This window comes from Neolamprologus multifasciatus, chromosome 15 (genome assembly GCF_963576455.1).
Source record: "Neolamprologus multifasciatus chromosome 15, fNeoMul1.2, whole genome shotgun sequence".
Lineage (NCBI taxonomy): Eukaryota > Metazoa > Chordata > Actinopteri > Cichliformes > Cichlidae > Neolamprologus > Neolamprologus multifasciatus.
The window spans coordinates 14843006-14861595 of NC_140453.1; the positions used below are offsets into that span (position 1 = coordinate 14843006).

General features: G+C 42.7%; 1 protein-coding gene across 1 annotated transcript; it reads right to left on the bottom strand.

The window, feature by feature from the left end:
- Window positions 1-886: 886 nt before the first annotated feature.
- On the bottom strand, window positions 887-14112 carry dusp10 (dual specificity phosphatase 10). The gene is made up of 4 exons (XM_085133257.1): window positions 13793-14112; window positions 11909-12738; window positions 6646-7014; window positions 887-5338 (listed from the first exon to the last, which is right to left on the bottom strand). The coding sequence occupies exons 2-4, from the start codon at window positions 12690-12692 to the stop codon at window positions 5073-5075; spliced, it is 1419 nt and encodes a 472-aa protein (XP_084989383.1). The 5' UTR covers window positions 12693-12738; window positions 13793-14112; the 3' UTR covers window positions 887-5072.
- Between the last annotated feature and the right edge of the window lie 4478 nt (window positions 14113-18590).

The window sequence follows — 18590 nt, forward strand, 5'->3', positions numbered from 1 at the left end:
TGGTCATAAAGGGATGGACATGGTCAGCAACAATACTCAGGTAGGTTGTAGCACTAAGTAAAAGTGTGCGCGGAAAAGATCTCCCACACTGTTACACCTCCACTACCAGCCTGAACAGTTGAGACGAGCCAGGATGGATTGATGCCTTCGTATTGTTAAGTGAACCTGGGAGCAAAAATAAAGACTAAGACCAGGATAAGGCACTATTTTTTTCTTCTGTTGTTCAGTTTTTTTGAACCAATTAGAGTTGGACCAGCCCATCTGGCACCAACAACCATGCCACATTCAGTCATTTAAATCACCTTTCTTCCTCATTCTGATGCTCAGTTTGAACTTCAGCAGGTCATCCTGACCATGTCCATTTGCCTCAGAGTATTGGGTTGCAGCGATGTAATCGGCTCATTCGATATTTGTGTTTATGACCAGTTAAATGGTTTTGTTCACAAAGTGGCCTGTGAGTGTAAGTAATCAATAGAGCAAGAAGCTGGATGTCTATACAACTCGCAGATAGTTATGAACATTAGCCAATTCAACTGGTCTCTCAGTCTGAAACTTGGCATCAAAATATCTGCCTGCTGCGGTCGTAAATGAGAAAACTGCATCAAAAACAGCAAAGCTGTGGGCCATAAAACCAAAACAGTCAGCTGCAAAATGCTAAAAGTCCTCATCTAGCTGAGGGGATTGTTAGGCAAGTCAAATATTACACAGAAATTTGACCATTTTTTCATATAAATAGCTTTAAATGCAACATGAAACATCTGTCACAGATTTAATAACAAATTAAATTAAATGCCAGTAAAATATATTGGAAACTGGCTGTCTTTCATCTTAAGTGGCTGAAGAACTGTTGAGACGGAAAGGAGAAAAACATCCAGTACACCAAACAAAATTTCAAGCCTCCCTGTTTATTTCAAAGCTCACGAGTAGGGATTACAAAATTACAGTGCTTCAATTGCAACAGTTCAAGGAGTAGTAGGAGGAGAGTAGGAGAGATGACAGACCAGTCGAGGAATTTTGAGCAAGTCATGCAAAAAGGTGTGGGAGAAGGCCTCCGTTATAATAGCACCCTTTGTGGAAAAAATAAATCCATCTGTCCATAGGTCAGTGCAAAAATAGTAATGAATATATGCATACAAAGAAAATAGATATATATTTATATACTGTATATATTTGACTGTTTACTATAGACACAAAGAAAGATATAGAGACTTGTAGAGTGAAGCCCATTGTCACCGGAGCCTGAGCCCAAAGCAGAGACTCTTAAACAAGTCTAGTCGTAAAGAGTGCACATCAAACGTGACAGCTTGATATTGTTCTAATACAGAACCATATTTCCGAATAAAAGGGAAAAGACCCAGATGCCTTTTTGGAGCTGTCAGTCTGGCGATGGCCTCTACAGAAAGAGCAATGTGAGAAAAAACAGACAGCACCATAATGACTGCGAGTGTCCCTCACAGACCAGGAGCACACAGCATGCTTCGTTTCCAATCGGAGAGCAATGTACAGTATGACGGTTACATTATTCAGTCAAATAGATCGTTACATTTAAACAAAACAAAAAAAGCCATGTGCCTCTGCGATTGTAAGAATCAGCAAATGGGATGAAAAGGTATACTTTTCCTTTACAGCAATGGCTCAGATAATAAGCTCTCTCTTTTTTCTTTTGATTTCTTTTCTCGTTTTATTGGCAAATGGTAGTCACCAAATATAAATGCACATCTACAAACGTGTGGTAAATGGTTATTATTATTATTATACCTTTTCATCATAATCAGATATTGTAAAGCACCAGTAGACACCAGTGACAACAGCAACAACAACAAAAAAATACATAGGACAGACATTTTTTTTTTTAAACTTCTTTGTCGGTGAATCACACAAATCTCACGTTTTGAGGCTGCAAACTTGTTATTCATGCTCGAAATGTTCACAGAGACCTCGAAACTATCAAACGATAGCTGAAAACAGCCCGTTATATATTCGTTCGTTTTGCATAGCATGAAGTTTCACGAGGGATTTTTTTTTTCAAGCTTATTGTCGTGAATGTTGGTTTGTAAAGCCTTACTGAGTGCACTGTATGCGTATTCACTTTGCTATGAAAACGTCTCAATCTTACCGACTGAACTTTTTCTTCAAAACTGAATAAACAACAATGAAAAAAAAAACCTTTCGGGTTTGGTTTTAAGATATAATTTGTTTACAGACAGTGGACTGCGAAGCAGATGTTTTTTTGACACTGATACTTAGCCCTGTGCTTCTTTGCATGCCTTTTATTTCATGCAGACAGTGGAGAGCTGAACAGAAACCAGAAGAACATTATGACTATAAAGAGAACTGGGACCGTAATTTGTAAGGAAGCTGCTTCAAATCAGCTCGGGAAGAAGGCATAAATCACTGGGTGTTTGTTTTAACTTCAGTTGAAAGATTACATGCTCTTTTATGTACTGGGAAAACTTTGAAAGCCCTTGGGTTTATCAAATCTAAACCAATTAGGTCAAAGACGCATGGTTTCCACGTGATAACAAGGCAATTTTTCTTTGTTTGAAAAGGAACGTTTAAATTTTCCAACAGTGTTGATCTGCTGAATATTTTATGGCTATGCACACATTTAGCTCTAGACGAGGTCTTTAGTGACTGATCGGTTCTATGAGTGGAAAGGCTTAAACCGCAGCTCATCCCACCTGGGTAGGTAAATGCTTCCTTTTTTACTATGAGCACTCAACAGGTGAGACAATCAATCAAGACAAATTAGGATGAATGCAAAATTCAGCTCATGTGCAGCAGCAACGCAGCAATCTACAACATGGATGAGAGCGAAGTCTACCAAGTAGAGTCTTAATATTTTTGTTTTATGGGTCAGGGGTGAGTATATTAGTGAAGCAGGAAGTGCATATAATCGTGCCGAGCTCATTTACAATTAGATTTCCTTTCAGATGCCACCACTTGGTTGGACTCGCACAAAGAGCATTTTAACCTCCAGGGGTTTCTTCCTAAACGTCTGCACGTTGATTAAGAATGGCAGAAACAATCTTAGAAGAGTGATGTCTGCGTAGCTCCTTTCAGACACTCACGTTTCTATTAATCTGACCGCTTTGCAACAGTCTTGCATGCATCCTAACAGACAGGCGTGTTTCTCGTGCAACTTTGCGAGCTGCCTCAGCTCACCAGAGAATGCTCCGAATGTCAGAAAAATGGAAATAACATTTTATCTCACCAACTCAGCATCTAATTAACGGATGTCATTAAAACATTCCTCTATGATGCATTTGCTCTTCTCAATGAAAGACAGAGAGAGAGAGATCTCCTTCTCTGAGCCCGTGGCAGGGACGGGGCACAGCACTCTCAGCAGCACCCTGCAGCACACACACAGACGCGCAGAGAGTGATAGAGACCCTGCTCTTGGTGACAATGGCGACGAGACGTTCAAAAGTGTGCCATCTCTCGATTAATAACTCAATGAGAACCATACCCACCACACATGAAAGACGTGATCAGTGTGATCTTCTTCACTCTCTTTGGCCATGTCGGCATGAAGCGGTGAGAAGCATTAACTTAAAGATGTTATCCGAATGACAGAATGCCATCATTTATACAGGCTAGCGAGGCAACGTGAAGTCTCTCGTGTGTGAAAAGAGCTGAGACAAAGGAGCAGGGCAGTTTTGCCTGGGAGCTAACATTTGACCTCTGCGTGTTCTGCATTCGTGCGTACATGTTAAGAGTGCCATGCGCAGGCCCACTGGTGACGTATGAATTAAGGCATTGATAGAGGCACTAGAGCAGCACGTGACAGCAGCGCTTGCCTATGCAAGGAAGAAGAGCTCACTTAACTGTAGCTTCGTGACAGGGAGTTGCACGAGATTAGACGATGGTCACGCTGCTACCACACCACCACCCTCACTGTCACATTAAACTGTAACCCACGAGTGGAAGTGCATGGTTTTTTTTGTGCCTCAACTTAACTTTGCTACCTTAGAATCGGCTGAACCATAGCTCAAAATATAGGGCACTGACAAGAACATAAGATGAGGCCACAACGGGGACTTAACAGTACAACAGGGCAGGCTCACGGATGAACTGGAGCGAAATAAAACGACTAGGATACAGAAGCAGGCAGTGATATTCCTCCATTGTGTTACATTAAACAACTCCAGTAGCCCTGTTTGACAATATTCACTGTAATTTCAAAGTGTTCCTTCAACTGCCAGCAGCCATGCATTAAAAAAAAAAAAAAACAGAAAAGAAAAGCTCATATGGCTGTCTATTACTATGTATATTGCTAAAAGATATCCACATGTAGATGCAGGAATGGGAAATGAAGATAGTGAAGAAAACGCACTCAGTATGAATTTTGTTTCAGCGGACGAAAACCCCATAAGCCCCCCCACCCCCCATCTCCTACCTCTCCCTAAAATACAGCATACTTATGCACATTGATTAATTTACATTAACATCAAAACCGTTGTTCAGCAAAGAGCTGGAAATATTTTGTATTATCAAGTCCGATATATACACATAAGATCAAGGTCTCAGTTGCATTCCACTCTGAAATTATTGCACAGTAAGCCGCTGTGGGCTTGTCATGGTCACCCCCATAAACCCCTGTATAAAAATAAAACAACATTAACACACCAAACAAGTCTTTATTTGTTTTGGGTTTTTTTGTTTTTTTTTGGACAGGCACTGCCGTGGCCAACCCCGCCTGAGTCTGCAAACATAAACTGTGTGCCACAGTGTGAGCTTTAAGAGTTTCTTCTGTCAATATCTACCCCCAAGCGCACAGAATCTCTTTTCCAAACAGATTTCCTTCTCCGTCATTTAAGCTCCTCTGCAGTCACAAATGGAAAGCTCGCCACCGACCGCTTCCTGTCTTTCTAGCTCTCTCCTCTGGGACTTCAGCCAGGTCCAAACAGTGGGGATTTTTGGCATTTCTCTTCGCCACTGACCCAGAGCTTTGGCACTCTCAAGAGTCAAGAAAAATTCGGCGACTCTCACACTCCAAATTGGTTCTCCACTGGCAGATGGAGACTTGGTACAAGTGCGAGCATTGGAGGGGGAGTGGTCGAGAGGTTAATCTAGACGACGGTTTCCACACCAATCAACTTTGGCGTGAGGATTCGTGGCGTTATTCCACTGTTGAGGTCGTCCTCAAACTCCAGCAGCTGGCCCATGAAGTTAAGGTTCGGGGAGATGATGGGCCTCCTGGTTTTGACAAACTTGTAGGCGTCCGTCATGGTCATCCAGGTGTGCTTCATCAGGTAGGCGATCACAATGGTGGCTGAACGAGACACGCCTGCCTGGCAGTGGATCAGGAGGCCCATACCCGCTTGGTGTGCTTCCTCTGCAGAAAGAACATGGAAACAGTTAAAGCCCAAGAGGAAGTCCAGTCATCACACATGATTGGATAATGAACCTTCCTTTGTGGCTTCAGGTGTTCAGAGAGTAAACCTTTCTGAACTTTAGATTACAAGGTTTTTTTTTTAATCTACTTAAGTCTTTACACCATGAAATGCTACTAGGAGCTACCTTTAAGGCTCTTTTCTGAACTGAGGGGTTTCTGTCATGTTTCAGGCCTTATTAGAGAACAAAATGACTAGATTTGCATGAGAAGTTACTGAGGATGGCCTCTGTCTATGCAGCTACCCTCGGAAAAACCCTGAAGCTACTCTAATGGTCATCAAACCTCATCTTTATTGATATATACAGAGGTTTAAAAACTCGTCATTAGGGGTACGGGGCAGGTCGTCAAATATCGTCTTTATGAGGAAAGAGTTAATACTGCATTACAGCAGCTCATCAACTACAGATTTAATTGACTGGATCCAACATGCCAGGACATGGAGCTCTTTTGAAACCTTCAGTTCAGCTAAGTGGAGTTTTTGATTGTGAGTTAGATCTAGGACCTTCCTCCCTTCAGGCAGCAAAGAAATTTCAATAGATCAGCTCCTGCCTATACAGACTATGTGAGCCATCCAGTTTAAACAAACTTTAGTCATCCATATGAGAAAAAAACAGCACTATTGTTTCCTTACATAAAATATCTCTTTGTGTTCCTAACATTAAAATTTTTAATTACGTGGAGGGGACTGGAGTATGTATAAGATAAGGGAGAGAGAAAAGGTGAATGAGTTCATCCTTTTTACAAATACTTCAACCCAAGACTAAACAAAAACTCTTTTGAATCGGTCTAACAATGCCGAATTTCTGAGGTTTTGTCTATAACCTTCAGAAAATAAAGTGAATGCATTCAAAGGACGTGAGAGCGAGCTGCTCTAAACCAACTATTCCAGTGTCAGAGGGATGATTCATGACCTTTCCTTTTTTAACCAAGCGGTTCCTGCACTAGAATTTAAAGAAATAAGTGTGAGTCACGAGAAGATTTACAAGAAAACACACAAAAGGAAGTACTCATTACATACAGATTATTTTTATACTATGCGCAATAACCTCACATGACACAATGTGAGCTCTTGTAATGTAGACAGTTTATGGACCAACAGTTTTGATTGTTTAACTGCTGACAGCTCTGTGCAACCAGCAGTGAAAGTTTTATGTCATGTGACTGTTTAAATACGCCAGCTTCCCAGTGAGATGGCCGAGCTTGAGACTCCAAATGTGTACTGTGAAGCTAAGAGGTGATTTTCATACCAATGAATTCAAACGCCTCCTCAAAGTACTGCCGCAGGTTCTGCTTGTTGCTGTCGGTGGCAGGCAGGCGCTTGTAGACAAAGAGGCCCGTGTCATAGTGGTAGAGCGGCAGGTGGGTGGTTACATTTAGGATGTAGCCGATGTTCAAGCGCTGCAGCAGTTTGATGTCCTGAGCGTCGTGCTCGTTCCCCAGGTAGAGGAAGGGCAGGATTGGCGTCAGCTCTGCGTTCTCTATGTCCGGGGTGGAGGGCAGGGAGTGAGGTAGAGCCCCCGTCAGGCCAGCAGCTGCGCCCGTGTCCAAGCCTTCGTGAAGGTGCAGCGAGTGCTCACACAGGTTTTCATGGCTCTGCCTGAAGCTGCTAAGGCCTCCTGTGAATGGAGAGAGAAAGGCTGATGTAGGGCGTGTGAAGCTAAGATGCTTCAAAAAAAATGAGTTAAACTCTCAAACAACACTTTTTTCTTCAGTTTGTTTTTTCTAAATCCAGACTGGACCCTTTTTGGTGTCAGCAGATAGAGCATGAAGCTGACATGGCACGGGTTAAAGGTTCATTCCCACAGGAGCGCAGTTTTGCTAAAAATAAACATGCTTATGTGTCTGACCACCACATGACACACGAAACAGCTAAGCAGGACAACCAAGCTTTGCATACACATCTGATAAAAGCAGATAAAAGCTCTGAAGCCCTGAAAACATTACAAACCCCAGACACCACTGTTATATTTGGTTCTAATTTGAATGCTGCATTTAGATAATAGGATGAAGCCATTGGCCAAGTGAACTTGCTTTGAGAACCAGTCCCAAAAGTTGCCTGCGGGACATTTTCCACTAGCTCATGTACACACAGGCGCATCTGTTTACCTGTTAATGTGAAGGTAAATAGGTGCACTGAGTTTTAAATACACTATTCACTTCACTTCTCCAAATAACCGGTTTGCACCTGTTTGCACCAGTGATACCATCAGCCAAAGGTTCCCTTCAGCACAGGAGCTCTGGGGAGGGGTCCGAGTATCAGTTCATGTATTGTTCACAGTGCAAGGGCTGACATAATGCCATGTGAGGTCATCGCACAACCATACAACTTCCCCTGTGGTGGAGAGCAGGTGACACTCCTGTCAACTGTCAGTTTCCATCGTGAAGCAGCCCCACTGTTAAACAAAGACATCACCCTAAACATGGTATGATAGTCGCCAAGCCCTCATTATCATGGTAGTAATTACACTGTGGTAAATATAAGAAAGGGAAGTCTTCACAGGACCTGCAACAACAAGCTCAACGCTCAAACACCTTGGGGAATTTCCACTGAGATGGAGTTCATGTCCAGATTTTTTTTTTTTTTAGAAAATGCCCAAAAAAGTGAACAATTTTAATAATAAGATGAATAATATTCATGATGTTAATGTTTTTATGGGCTTTTTGGGGGGGTGCAAGTAAAGCACTTGTATCGGGTGTACAACTCTTGTTATATAGATTAGAGAAATCACAATATTTGACAATTATTTTTTTAAAGCTATATCGTATCTGTATTTTTATGGCCATTTAGAAAAATCTTGCCTAAAGAAATAAAACTATTAGGACATTTTTTCCTCTCACTGATTATTATCTCTCAACAGAAAGACTAAACACACATTTATATCAAGCAAAGTTTATCATTTAAACATTCTCAAGAATATAAGCCCTGTTCTACTTTTAGCTCTCCTTTTGGTCTCCACCAGGAATTATCCCTTAGCTGCTAAATGCACTGATGCATGAAGACTGAGCATCAGAATGGAAAGGAAAGGTGATTTAAGTGACTCTGCACGTGGCATGGTTTTGGTGCCAGAAGTGAGTGTTTCACAAGCTGCTGATTTACTTTGATTTTCCGACAACTATCTCTCTGGTTTACAGAGAGTGGTATGAAAAACAGACAATATCCAGTGAGCGGTATCTCTCTGACTGAAAATGCCTTGTTGATGCCAGAGAAGAAAGACCGTACTGCAACAGGAAAAAATGAATGAAATACCCCTTTGTTACAACTGAGGTATGAAGAACACCCTCTCCGAATGCACACCATGTCAAACCTTGAAGTATGCAAACAGCAGACCACGCCGGGTGCCACTCCTGTTTCCAGCTACAAACAGGAAACTGAGAGTACAATTTCCATGGGCTCCCAAAATTGAACAGATGATTGGAAAAAAAACACTGACTGGTCTGATGAGTGTTGATTTCTGCTGCAGCATTCAGATGGCATGCTGAGATTTTGGCATAAACAACATGATGGCATGGATCCTTCCTGCCTCGTATCAATGGTTCAGGCTGGCGATTGCTGTGTAATATCATGATGGATATGTTCTTGACACACTTTGGGCCCCTTAGTTCTAAGTGAGCATCATTTAAATACCACATCCTAAAATACTACTGTGAGTTGCTGACCATGTCCCTTAATGACCATCTTCTGATGACTGCTTCCAGCATTATAACGCGCCATGTCACAAAGCTAAAATCATGTCAAACTGTTTTTTTAAACATGACAATGAGTTCACTGTATTCAAAAGACCTCCACAGTCATTGGATCTAAAGCCAGTAGAGCACATTTGTGAGGTACTAGAACATGAGTCACACCATGGATGTGCAACAAATCTACATCAGCTGTGTGATGCTGTCATGTCAATATGGACCAAAATCTCTGAGGAACATTTCCATCACATTGTCAAATCTATGCCATGAAGAATGACGGCAGTCCTGAAGGCAAAAAGGAGGTCCAGCCCAGTACTAGCAGGGTGTATATATAAAATGGCTACGTATCATAAATGGGCGATTGTGGCTCAAGAGTTGGGAGTTCGCCTTGTAATCGGAAGGTTGCCGGTTCGAGCCCCGGCTTGGACAGTCTCGGTCGTTGTGTCCTTGGGCAAGACACTTCACCCGTTGCCTACTGGTGGTGGTCAGAGGGCCCGGTGGCGCCAGTGTCCGGCAGCCTCGCCTCTGTCAGTGCGCCCCAGGGTGGCTGTGGCTACATGTAGCTTGCCATCACCAGTGCATGAATGGGTGGAGCGCTTTGGGGTCCTTAGGGACTAGTAAAGCGCTATACAAATACAGGCCATTTACCTAAATTTGAAAAATTACAACCTGTAACAGCGTTCTTTTGACTAACCTTATTGGGAAGCTGATTTCAGTTAAACGTCAAAATAAAGCCACATTACTGAAGCATTAAGGAAGGAAAGCTATCCATCACGAGTTGGTATAGACCAAAATTAACACTAAAACACTAAAAAAATGTGCACATTTTTACTTGTATTCATCAGGTGGCCGTGAATAAAATATATCTGTGGAAATATAAATGTTTGTCCACCTTTAGCTGTGACTAAAGATGACAGCGTTTCAGAGTCGCTTTCCCAGTTTTAGAGCAAAAACTCAACAAAGGCTCTAAAACATTGGGCGATATACACATTCCTTTGCACACAAAAGCAAAATATTTAGCTGTAAATAAAAGCTGCCTCTATTGCAATTTGTTGTGACTCTATTATTACTCCATTAAACATTAGTAACTAGCAAATATCTGCCATTTTAATCTATATTTGGGAAAAACATATTTAGCTAGCCGCACAATGCAAATGAGAATGTGAACAATGCAAATTAGTTCTGGCTCAAACTGAATAAGCATATTTTTATTCTCAAATTCAGCTTTCATAGTAAACCGAGAACAGCAGAACCCCCAGAAGAAGCACGGTGCCGTGAGATGAAGTCTGCCAAGTGTGACTGTCTGTCATTATCTGCGACTAAAACTGACAAAAGTGAAAAACACGAGAAGTGTCTCGATCACTTTCATAAGCCACTGGCTCAGTTCCTGTTCAGAAGCTACCGCTTCTGCCTCGCAAGGCCTCTCGCACCACAGACCTGCTTTTTTCCAGCTCTTACCCTAAACCCTCCAACACTACTGACATGCTGTTTATGGCAATTCTGACGGCTTAGGTGTAACCTATATCTGCTTTTAGCTGCAGCGGGGAAGGGGTCGGAAGATCTTGTGTTTCCAGTGAAGTAGAGGCACACACCGTGGCCATATTTACAATAAATCATGATGGAGACATGTTTGGTAGCTCTAAAATAACAGACTCTGGCTAAATTATTCAACAGCATTTGCACAAGTATGTTCCAGATGTGTTATTTTTACTGCTGCCTGAAATAACACATTTCTACAAATAATTTAAGGAAGTAAAGAATAATCATGGCTGCACATTAGGATGCAGAAATCAAAGCCCTTACAGCAACAAAAAAAATGTCATATTACATACTATAAAACATGCATGTATGCAGAATGGAATAAAGGCAAGAATGCACATGTGACGAGAAGGCAGAAACTAGCCATCGCCAATGCTGATAAAAGTAGAGGAAAGTGAGCCTGTGCTATTTGATCCCCTTTAGCAGAGAGGATGCTCACATTTTGCAAGAATTAAACCAGAGGAAGAAAGAGCAAGACAGTCTGCCTGTTCCTCCCACTGAGGCAGCTTCAGACAGACACCCGTGCAGGATGAGAGACTGAGGAGAAGCCTCGTCTATCAAAGTACACAGGAGGACCAGAGGAACAAGTGAAAGCAACAGACGAGAAGAGACGAGATCAAGGTGCTGTGATCTTACGGCTAGGCTGTGACTGGGAGGCATACAGGAACACTCGCAGCCCAACCCCCAAACCCACCAAACACGACATACTTCTCCAGCTTCAAACACACCAACCAAAGATAGAAAACATGGCAATGACCCAGGGACTGCTATCTCACCAGGCTGCCTTATTTACTAACAGCTGCTTCTAGCTCTCTACAAAAAACAGAAAAATAAAATAAAAGGGGAAAAAAAAGGTGAGAGCGAGTCATATAGAAAGCTCTTAAAGAGCGTGTGCATATGTTTATGCATGAGCGCGATGCAGGCAGTGGATGCAGAAGCTGTTATCTGTGGTGTTATAACTGCTGTGAGGCTTAAGCGCTGGGTGATAAAACTAAAACGCTGTGGTGACAGGCAGAAAAAAGAAAGAAAATCAGCTGGCCTGAACAATAAAGACAAAAGTTTAGGAGGCTTTAAACACACTATTATTCTACCACATTTGTTTCATGTTAGTTTATATTGCGACTAAGCTTCTAGCGCTGATTAAATCAGACACTTGCTACAGAGTCCCTCCAAAGTCAGGCTAAACCCCATGAAATTGCGGTTTCTACCCCCTTTTTGTAAATGAAAGCCCTCATTAGTTGCTTGTTTTTCACTTATCTCTTACTTTGATGCTTCTACTTCAGGTGTTACCTTTGAGGATGATTGGGTCCTTGCCCTCCCTCCTCAGTGATTCCAGGACCACATGTAGAGGCTGAGTGGATGTCAGCCGGTTCGGGTCCGTGGTGCTCTCATCATAAACCACAATCTCTTTGGAGAAGATGCCCTTAAAAGAGTCCTTGCCCTCACGGCAGGAAATGAGGTCCAGCACAGTGATCTTGCCCTGCTGCAGCCGTCTCCGGCTGATCTTGTCAGAGCAGTTGATGTGCACGGCCCCCCGGATGTGGCTCTTGTTGTACTCCATGAAGGGCCGGCAGTCGATGATGACCGGCACGGGCCCCACAGGGTGACCCATGGGGCAGCAGGTTATCCGCTTGGCCAGCTCATTGGGGTGGATGACCCTCACGGTGGCTAGGGCCTTCGGCGTGCCTGGGGCGAGACTGGGGGCACTTAATGCTTCATGGCTGCTGACCATTGGGGTAGGGGGCCCGGCGTAGCTGAGATTGGGGCTACTGGCGCTCACCTGGCTGTGGCTGAGGCTCTGGCTGTCCTTCTCATAGGTTGTGACAGAGCAGCAGCTGGCACTGCTGCATCCACACGACAATGAGCGCGTGGAGCCCTTGGATGAGGGCATATACGTTACAAGATTGGCCGTCGCCCGGATCTTCACCACGGTGGTGCTGATTACGGTCTTGTCGATGCTGCTGGTGGTGATGGAGTCCAGGTAGCTGGTGTCCAGGCGTAGTTGGAGTTCCTGAGGTCGGATTGGCCTTGGCAGCGCCACCACAATTCTGTCGTCGAGGGGAGATGGAGGCATGGGGAGACCGAGGACTGGACTTTCACGGAGAACTCAACAAGTCGCTCTGTGGAAAGGATAAGTTTTTGAATTAATCCCGGCTGCGATAAGACATCCCCTCGTCTGTCTGAACACCATGCAAACTAGGAAACGGCTGCAGAAGCCAAATATTAGTAATGTCAACACCTGCAGGGCGACACCCAAGTTGATGGGAAAGTTTAGGTGTGACAGACCGGCCACTAATAATAAACAGTGAAATCATCAAGACTGTCCTGTAACTGAATCGCTTTTGGGTGTAATTAATATGAATCATCCCCCAGATAACGCACACACGTGAGTGATGCTTAATTTTTCATCCCAACTCTGGTGTGGCTGATTCAAAAACAGGAAGAGGTAAAGAGAGAAAGAAGAAGAAAAAAAGATAAAATACTGCATCAATGCTACGCTGCAGTTTTGTCTCACCCAAATGGAAAGACGGGGTACCAAAAAAGAGGGGTGGCATTTCCTTTGGATCAGAAGCCTGAGCATTTTAAAAGCATGTCATCTTGGCATATTATGTAAAGACACCCGCCGAGCTTTGCCTGTCCCGGCCGCTGCCATCCTTTATGCACGGTGCAGGTTCAGCAAAAGCAGAAATCATTCATGGCCAAATTCATTGAAAAAACCGGCATGAGAACGTGCCGAGAATGTGATATGGCTTTCAGGAGGAGACTAACTGATCAGATGAGCTGCAGACTGAAGGAAATCCAATTTCACACCACCGCCGTGAATAATTTCTAAAAAGATTAATACGGGATGACTGATTTAAACAAAAAAATAAAGAAAAATAAAAATAAAGAAAAATAAGGTACCGATTGTAACTTTGCCGCATTTGTCAGGACTGAAGCCCATTAAGCCTGCGGGGCTTATAAAATAAGAGAGAATTTATAATACACACACACACACACACACACATACACTATATATATAGATATACTATATAGATAGATATACTCAAAATGGTTCCAGCAATTGAATATTCCGCTTCATTAATTATGGAATCGCGTGAAATCTCTATGACCGTGCATTTCAAGAACAACTTGTGCCACTGATTCCCAAACTTGCCCTGCGTTTCTGCTTACCGGTGAGTGTCGCGGTTGACCGTAGACGGATTTATTATCTCCGCTCCCCGACAACGTGGCCTCCATTCAGTCCGTCCCAGTGTTGTGGCTCGGCAACATTTTTTAGTACTTTTACCCTGCTGTCCAGAAATAATATTGAAGGAAGTCTGCCAGCCTACAGAAGTCGCGCAGTGGGAATGACGCGAGTACGAGCCAATGCGCGACTTCATTAATATTACATCTGATCCTCCTCGTACATCCAGGGCCGGCCCTGCGGTGGGAGGGATTTGGACGAGCTGCTTGCCTCTCTCTGTGGCTGGCTGAGAGGGGAGGAGGAGCGGTTGTCGCTTCAACGGCCTCCGGTCCGCGCGTACAGATGATGTCACTGGCAGCCAATCAAAAGTCTCTCCAGGAGGCTCGAGGAAGAAGGCAAACAGCATTAATTGAGCTCTATTGGATTCTAATAGAGCGTTTAAACCGTAGGAAAAGGAAAAGCTGAATCTTTTCTCAGATTAGAGTGTTTTATAGTGAAGAGCCTATTGAAAGAGAGGTTTAGGTTATGCCACAACATCATTTTTTCTTTTACAAATTGTTTGCTGTGTTGCTTCAGTTTTTAACTGACTTGTGCTTGTTTTGTGTGTTTGATAGAAGTATTTTACTTCATATAATTTATTTTAAAGCCTTTGTGTCTCATCATTTGTCTAAAATCTACATTGAGCGACCACTTTGTTAGGTTGGAACCTCTTTTTATCTTCAAAACTGTCTTAAATCTTTGTGGCACAGACTCAACATGATGTTGGAAACATTCCTCTGAGATCTTGGTCAGTTTCTGAAATGCTACCATCCCACATCAGTTAAATCACCATTTTAAAAATCCCGATAACGCCCCTGCCGTGATGGCTGTCTGTTCAGCTGTTTATCACATAATTTAATTTAAAAAATACACCCAATCCTCCACCTTCCCTGTGTCGATTTAGTAGGGGTGTGTATAACTTAACGTTTATACGAATAACTTTCCAAAACCAACAGTTTGACAGTACCACACAGTTCATGTTGTGATTAGCCAGCTGTGGTGGTAATAAAGCAGCCAGTTTTGTTTTCCATTCTGCATAGAAGTATTTCTGCTAGTTTTCATATGAGTAATAAGTACAAAAATATAAATGTCTTCCTGGTGAGACAGACTGAAGTCATACACAGTTAGACCAAAATATAAATAACACTGCATCTTCTCACTTTGTGTTGTTGGTGATCTCCATTGTGGTCAGTTAACCTCTCATATGAAGTGTTTCGTTTTCTAGGAAGCCCCGCCCCCGCAGTAGACATTTAAATAACAAGAGCAACACCTCTTTCCTACTGCAAGTCATGATGTCTGTTTTGAAAAAAAAAAAGCCTATTGCCAACCCAGAAAGGCCTCAGCGAATGCTACACAACTGCCAGAACTGGTTTACTGAAATAGAGAATGAAAAGATAGTTTGTCCGCGTCTTGGTTTAGATCTTCATGGTACATTGATGTACAAGAATGGTACATTGTTTCTTTCTTTAGATTGATACATTGTTCACCATCGTCTTCCACCAAACATAAGTACATTTATTATTTTATTTTGGCCCCATATATTGGTCGTAAACTGAGCTTACCCAAGTCACAGTATCTTTCACATCTTTATTGAAAGTACTCACTGAACTGTTGAAAGTGCCACGGGATAAAATAAGTGCCTCTAACACCTAGATTTAACAGCCTTTTTGAGCCTCCTATAGCACCAGTAATCACATACAAAGACAACAGTCTAATTTTAGGCTCTTCTTTTTTACATAGCTGCTCCTGAGTAGCCATAGTCACAGCATGTTGGTCATAATTGGCTCAAGCCCAATCAAGTTTAAGCACTAGGCCTCTCCAAAAGTGTTTTTAAGTTTTATCTTAGATCAGGCACTACACTATGACCACCTTGCCTAATACCTCGTTAATCCATTTTTTGTTGGCAAAACAGCCGTGACCTATGAGGCCTGAACTGCAAGATGTTAGCAACACATCCTTTCGAGGTGGGTTGTTTGTCCAGCACATCCCACAGACGCTCAAGTGGATTGAGAGCTGAGGAATTTGGAACCAAAATCAACATCTCAAACGCATTGCTTTGCTCCTCAAATCATTCCTGAACCGTTTTTGCTTTGTGGCAGGGTGCATCATTCTGCTGAAAAAGGCCACAGCCATCAGGGAATACCATTTCCATGAAATATTGCACATGGTCTGCAACAGTGCTTAGGTAAGTGGTAAATGTCAGAGTAACATCAACAAGGTTTCCCAGCAGAACATTGCTCTAAACATCACACTGCCTCTGCCAGCTTGCTTTCTTCCCATAGTGGACCCTGGTGCCGGGTTTTCCCCAGGTAAGCAACGCACCTGGCCATCCATGTGTTGTAAAAGAAGACCAGTGATGGCTTTAAGTTCATTGCTTTGCTCATTGCCTCAGATATGTGGTGATGGTTTGTTGGATAGCAGAAGCTTCTCCAGGGTAGTCACCTCATCTGCTTAATAATTTGCATAAAAACCGACTCATAAGAAATGCTAAAAAGCTCCAGTGACTCCTCTAATTTGCTCTTTGGTCTTTACTCAGGCTGGCTTTACATCACTGAGGTAGGGCACACAATTCTGTGGTGAGTAACCACAGTACTAAATCATCTCCACGGTTTTTCTGACTCAACTAATCATAATTTAAATTCAGATTGCTGTGTAAAAAGTGTCTGACCTCAAGTCTTCTGAGAACAGCCATTACATTTAATAATTTTACATCGCTATAGTTCTCCAAAATGGCCGACTTAGCTTAGGGGATAACTCAAAAACCATCTTCAATGTCCACACTTTGCCTAGTTTTTCGGCAGTTTTCTGTATCAGTCAGCAAGTTACTCATGCCACCAGTCAGAAAATTATTTCTTGCCTTTGTAATCAAATATTCTAGAGCTGTTTATGCGTCCCAAGTACTGTTGGTGCTATACTTAAGGGGTTATGTACACTCATCTAACATATTTTGTTTATCTTTCTGTAACTCTGGAGACCAGTTTTTCTAAAAGAAATGTCTTCAAAGGATATTCTCGTGTCTTATACCAGTATATAATACTAATACCCACCCACCCTAATAATTACACTTAATTGCTCATTCTTGTTCTACAGATTGGAACACCCCTGCCTTTCAAATTCCCATGTTCTCCAACAGCATATGATCATCTTCCTTACAACCCTCCCTTACTCAGAGGTAGATATATTTAACAGCCCTATAACCATAAGTCATGATCTAACAGGGAGTCTGATACAGAAATTTAAATCCAGATGTACAGCATCTGAACATAATATAAGTCATCCAACATATCGCTAAAATCAAGTTAAACCAACTTACTAGTGTGGGCAGATGTTTAAAGATAGCAGACCCAGTCCTTATTCCATTCACCCTTTTCTAACCTTTCTAAACTCCTCCTTTGGGCTCTGACAGGTGAATATCTCCACTCACCCACTCATGGACTCACGCAGTTGACATTAAAGCTTGAGATTGTTGAGCAACTCTCCTTTCAAACACGAAATGCTTGAACTGTAACTGAATCTCAAGCCATTTATGAATTAGGTGTCCGTAGCTGAACATGTTTTCAGGGGTAAAGGTTACCAAAAGCGACAGAGGTGAAACATACTCTTTACAATGAATGCAATGAATGAGAACATTTGTAGGTTAATAGACTCTAAATAAAAGAAGGAATAGGGGCCTAAAAAATCAGGCCAAGTCTAAAGTGCCTTAAATTATAAGTGTCTTAAAATACATGTAGTTTTAAACTTGGTTTCCTTGGTATGTACCTGAATTTGATCCTAGAAAACCTATATGTAGACATAAATGATCAATTAGCAATAGTAACACTCGCTCCTTTGTGTGATGCTACATGAAGGCTCCAGATTGATCTACTAAGTATGTAATAGTATACTTTCAATGTGATCACAAATAAATGTAATTTTCCCTGGATCAGACCACAGATAAACTGAACTTCAGTGCTAAAACACAGCAGAATAAAAGAGATTAACCTTCTTGTGTAACGCAACACCAGAGACCTGTGTGCAGAATAAGGGTGGCAGTATTATTGGTGGCAATAAGTAGGTGTCTTTGGCAGGAGTGTTGTTAAGCAAGAGCCAAGTTGGCTGGCTGCGCAGCCCCTGAACGATGGGGACCTATGTTGTGGTGGAAGGGTCTCGTTGGCTTCGAACCCCAAATATAATCTGAGCACTCTATTTATCCTCACTGGCAACCTGAAACAATGCAGAGCATGTATTATCACTTCTATTATTAGCAGTCTGTACAGTTATTTATAAATGGATGCAGATGATCAAAGCTGATTGGCTTCCCAGTGACTCTGTCAGGGTCCCTGTGCCTACCCGGTCGGCTCAGTATGGCTACATATGTTTTTATTTTCTTTTTTGTTCCTGCTCTCTCCCTTCCCCTCTTTCCCTCCTCCCTCTGCCTGGGCGGAGCTCACCTGTGGGCTCCTGTCCTTGGCCCACGCACCTGGTCGCGATCACGCACCTGTGGCTCATCACGAGAGTGTTCCAGCTCCTTTATAAGATGGCAGCTCTGTGTTTCTCGTCGCTGGACCGTTGCCGACCCTCGTCAGTGTAACCCCAGCTCAGTTACCTCTAGAGTGTTTTCTCAGCGATTTGCCTTTATAATCCCTTTGTGTCTCTGTGTACAGATTCCCTGGACCAACCCCCTGTGTTACCTGAGTGATTGGAGTGAGAAGAGGAGCGTGAGGAGTGGACGGAGTGTGTGTGTGACTTTCGGCGTCTTTCCCGTTC

Coding starts and splice junctions, on each gene's coding strand:
- dusp10 (XM_085133257.1), bottom strand. CDS start 12,692: ATGCCTCCATCTCCCCTCGACGACAGAATTGTGGTGGCGCTGCCAAGG. Junction 7,015..11,908: donor GGACCCAATCATCCTCAAAG/GTAACACCTGAA, acceptor CTCCATTCACAG/GAGGCCTTAGCAGCTTCAGG. Junction 5,339..6,645: donor GGAGGCGTTTGAATTCATTG/GTATGAAAATCA, acceptor TTCTTTCTGCAG/AGGAAGCACACCAAGCGGGT.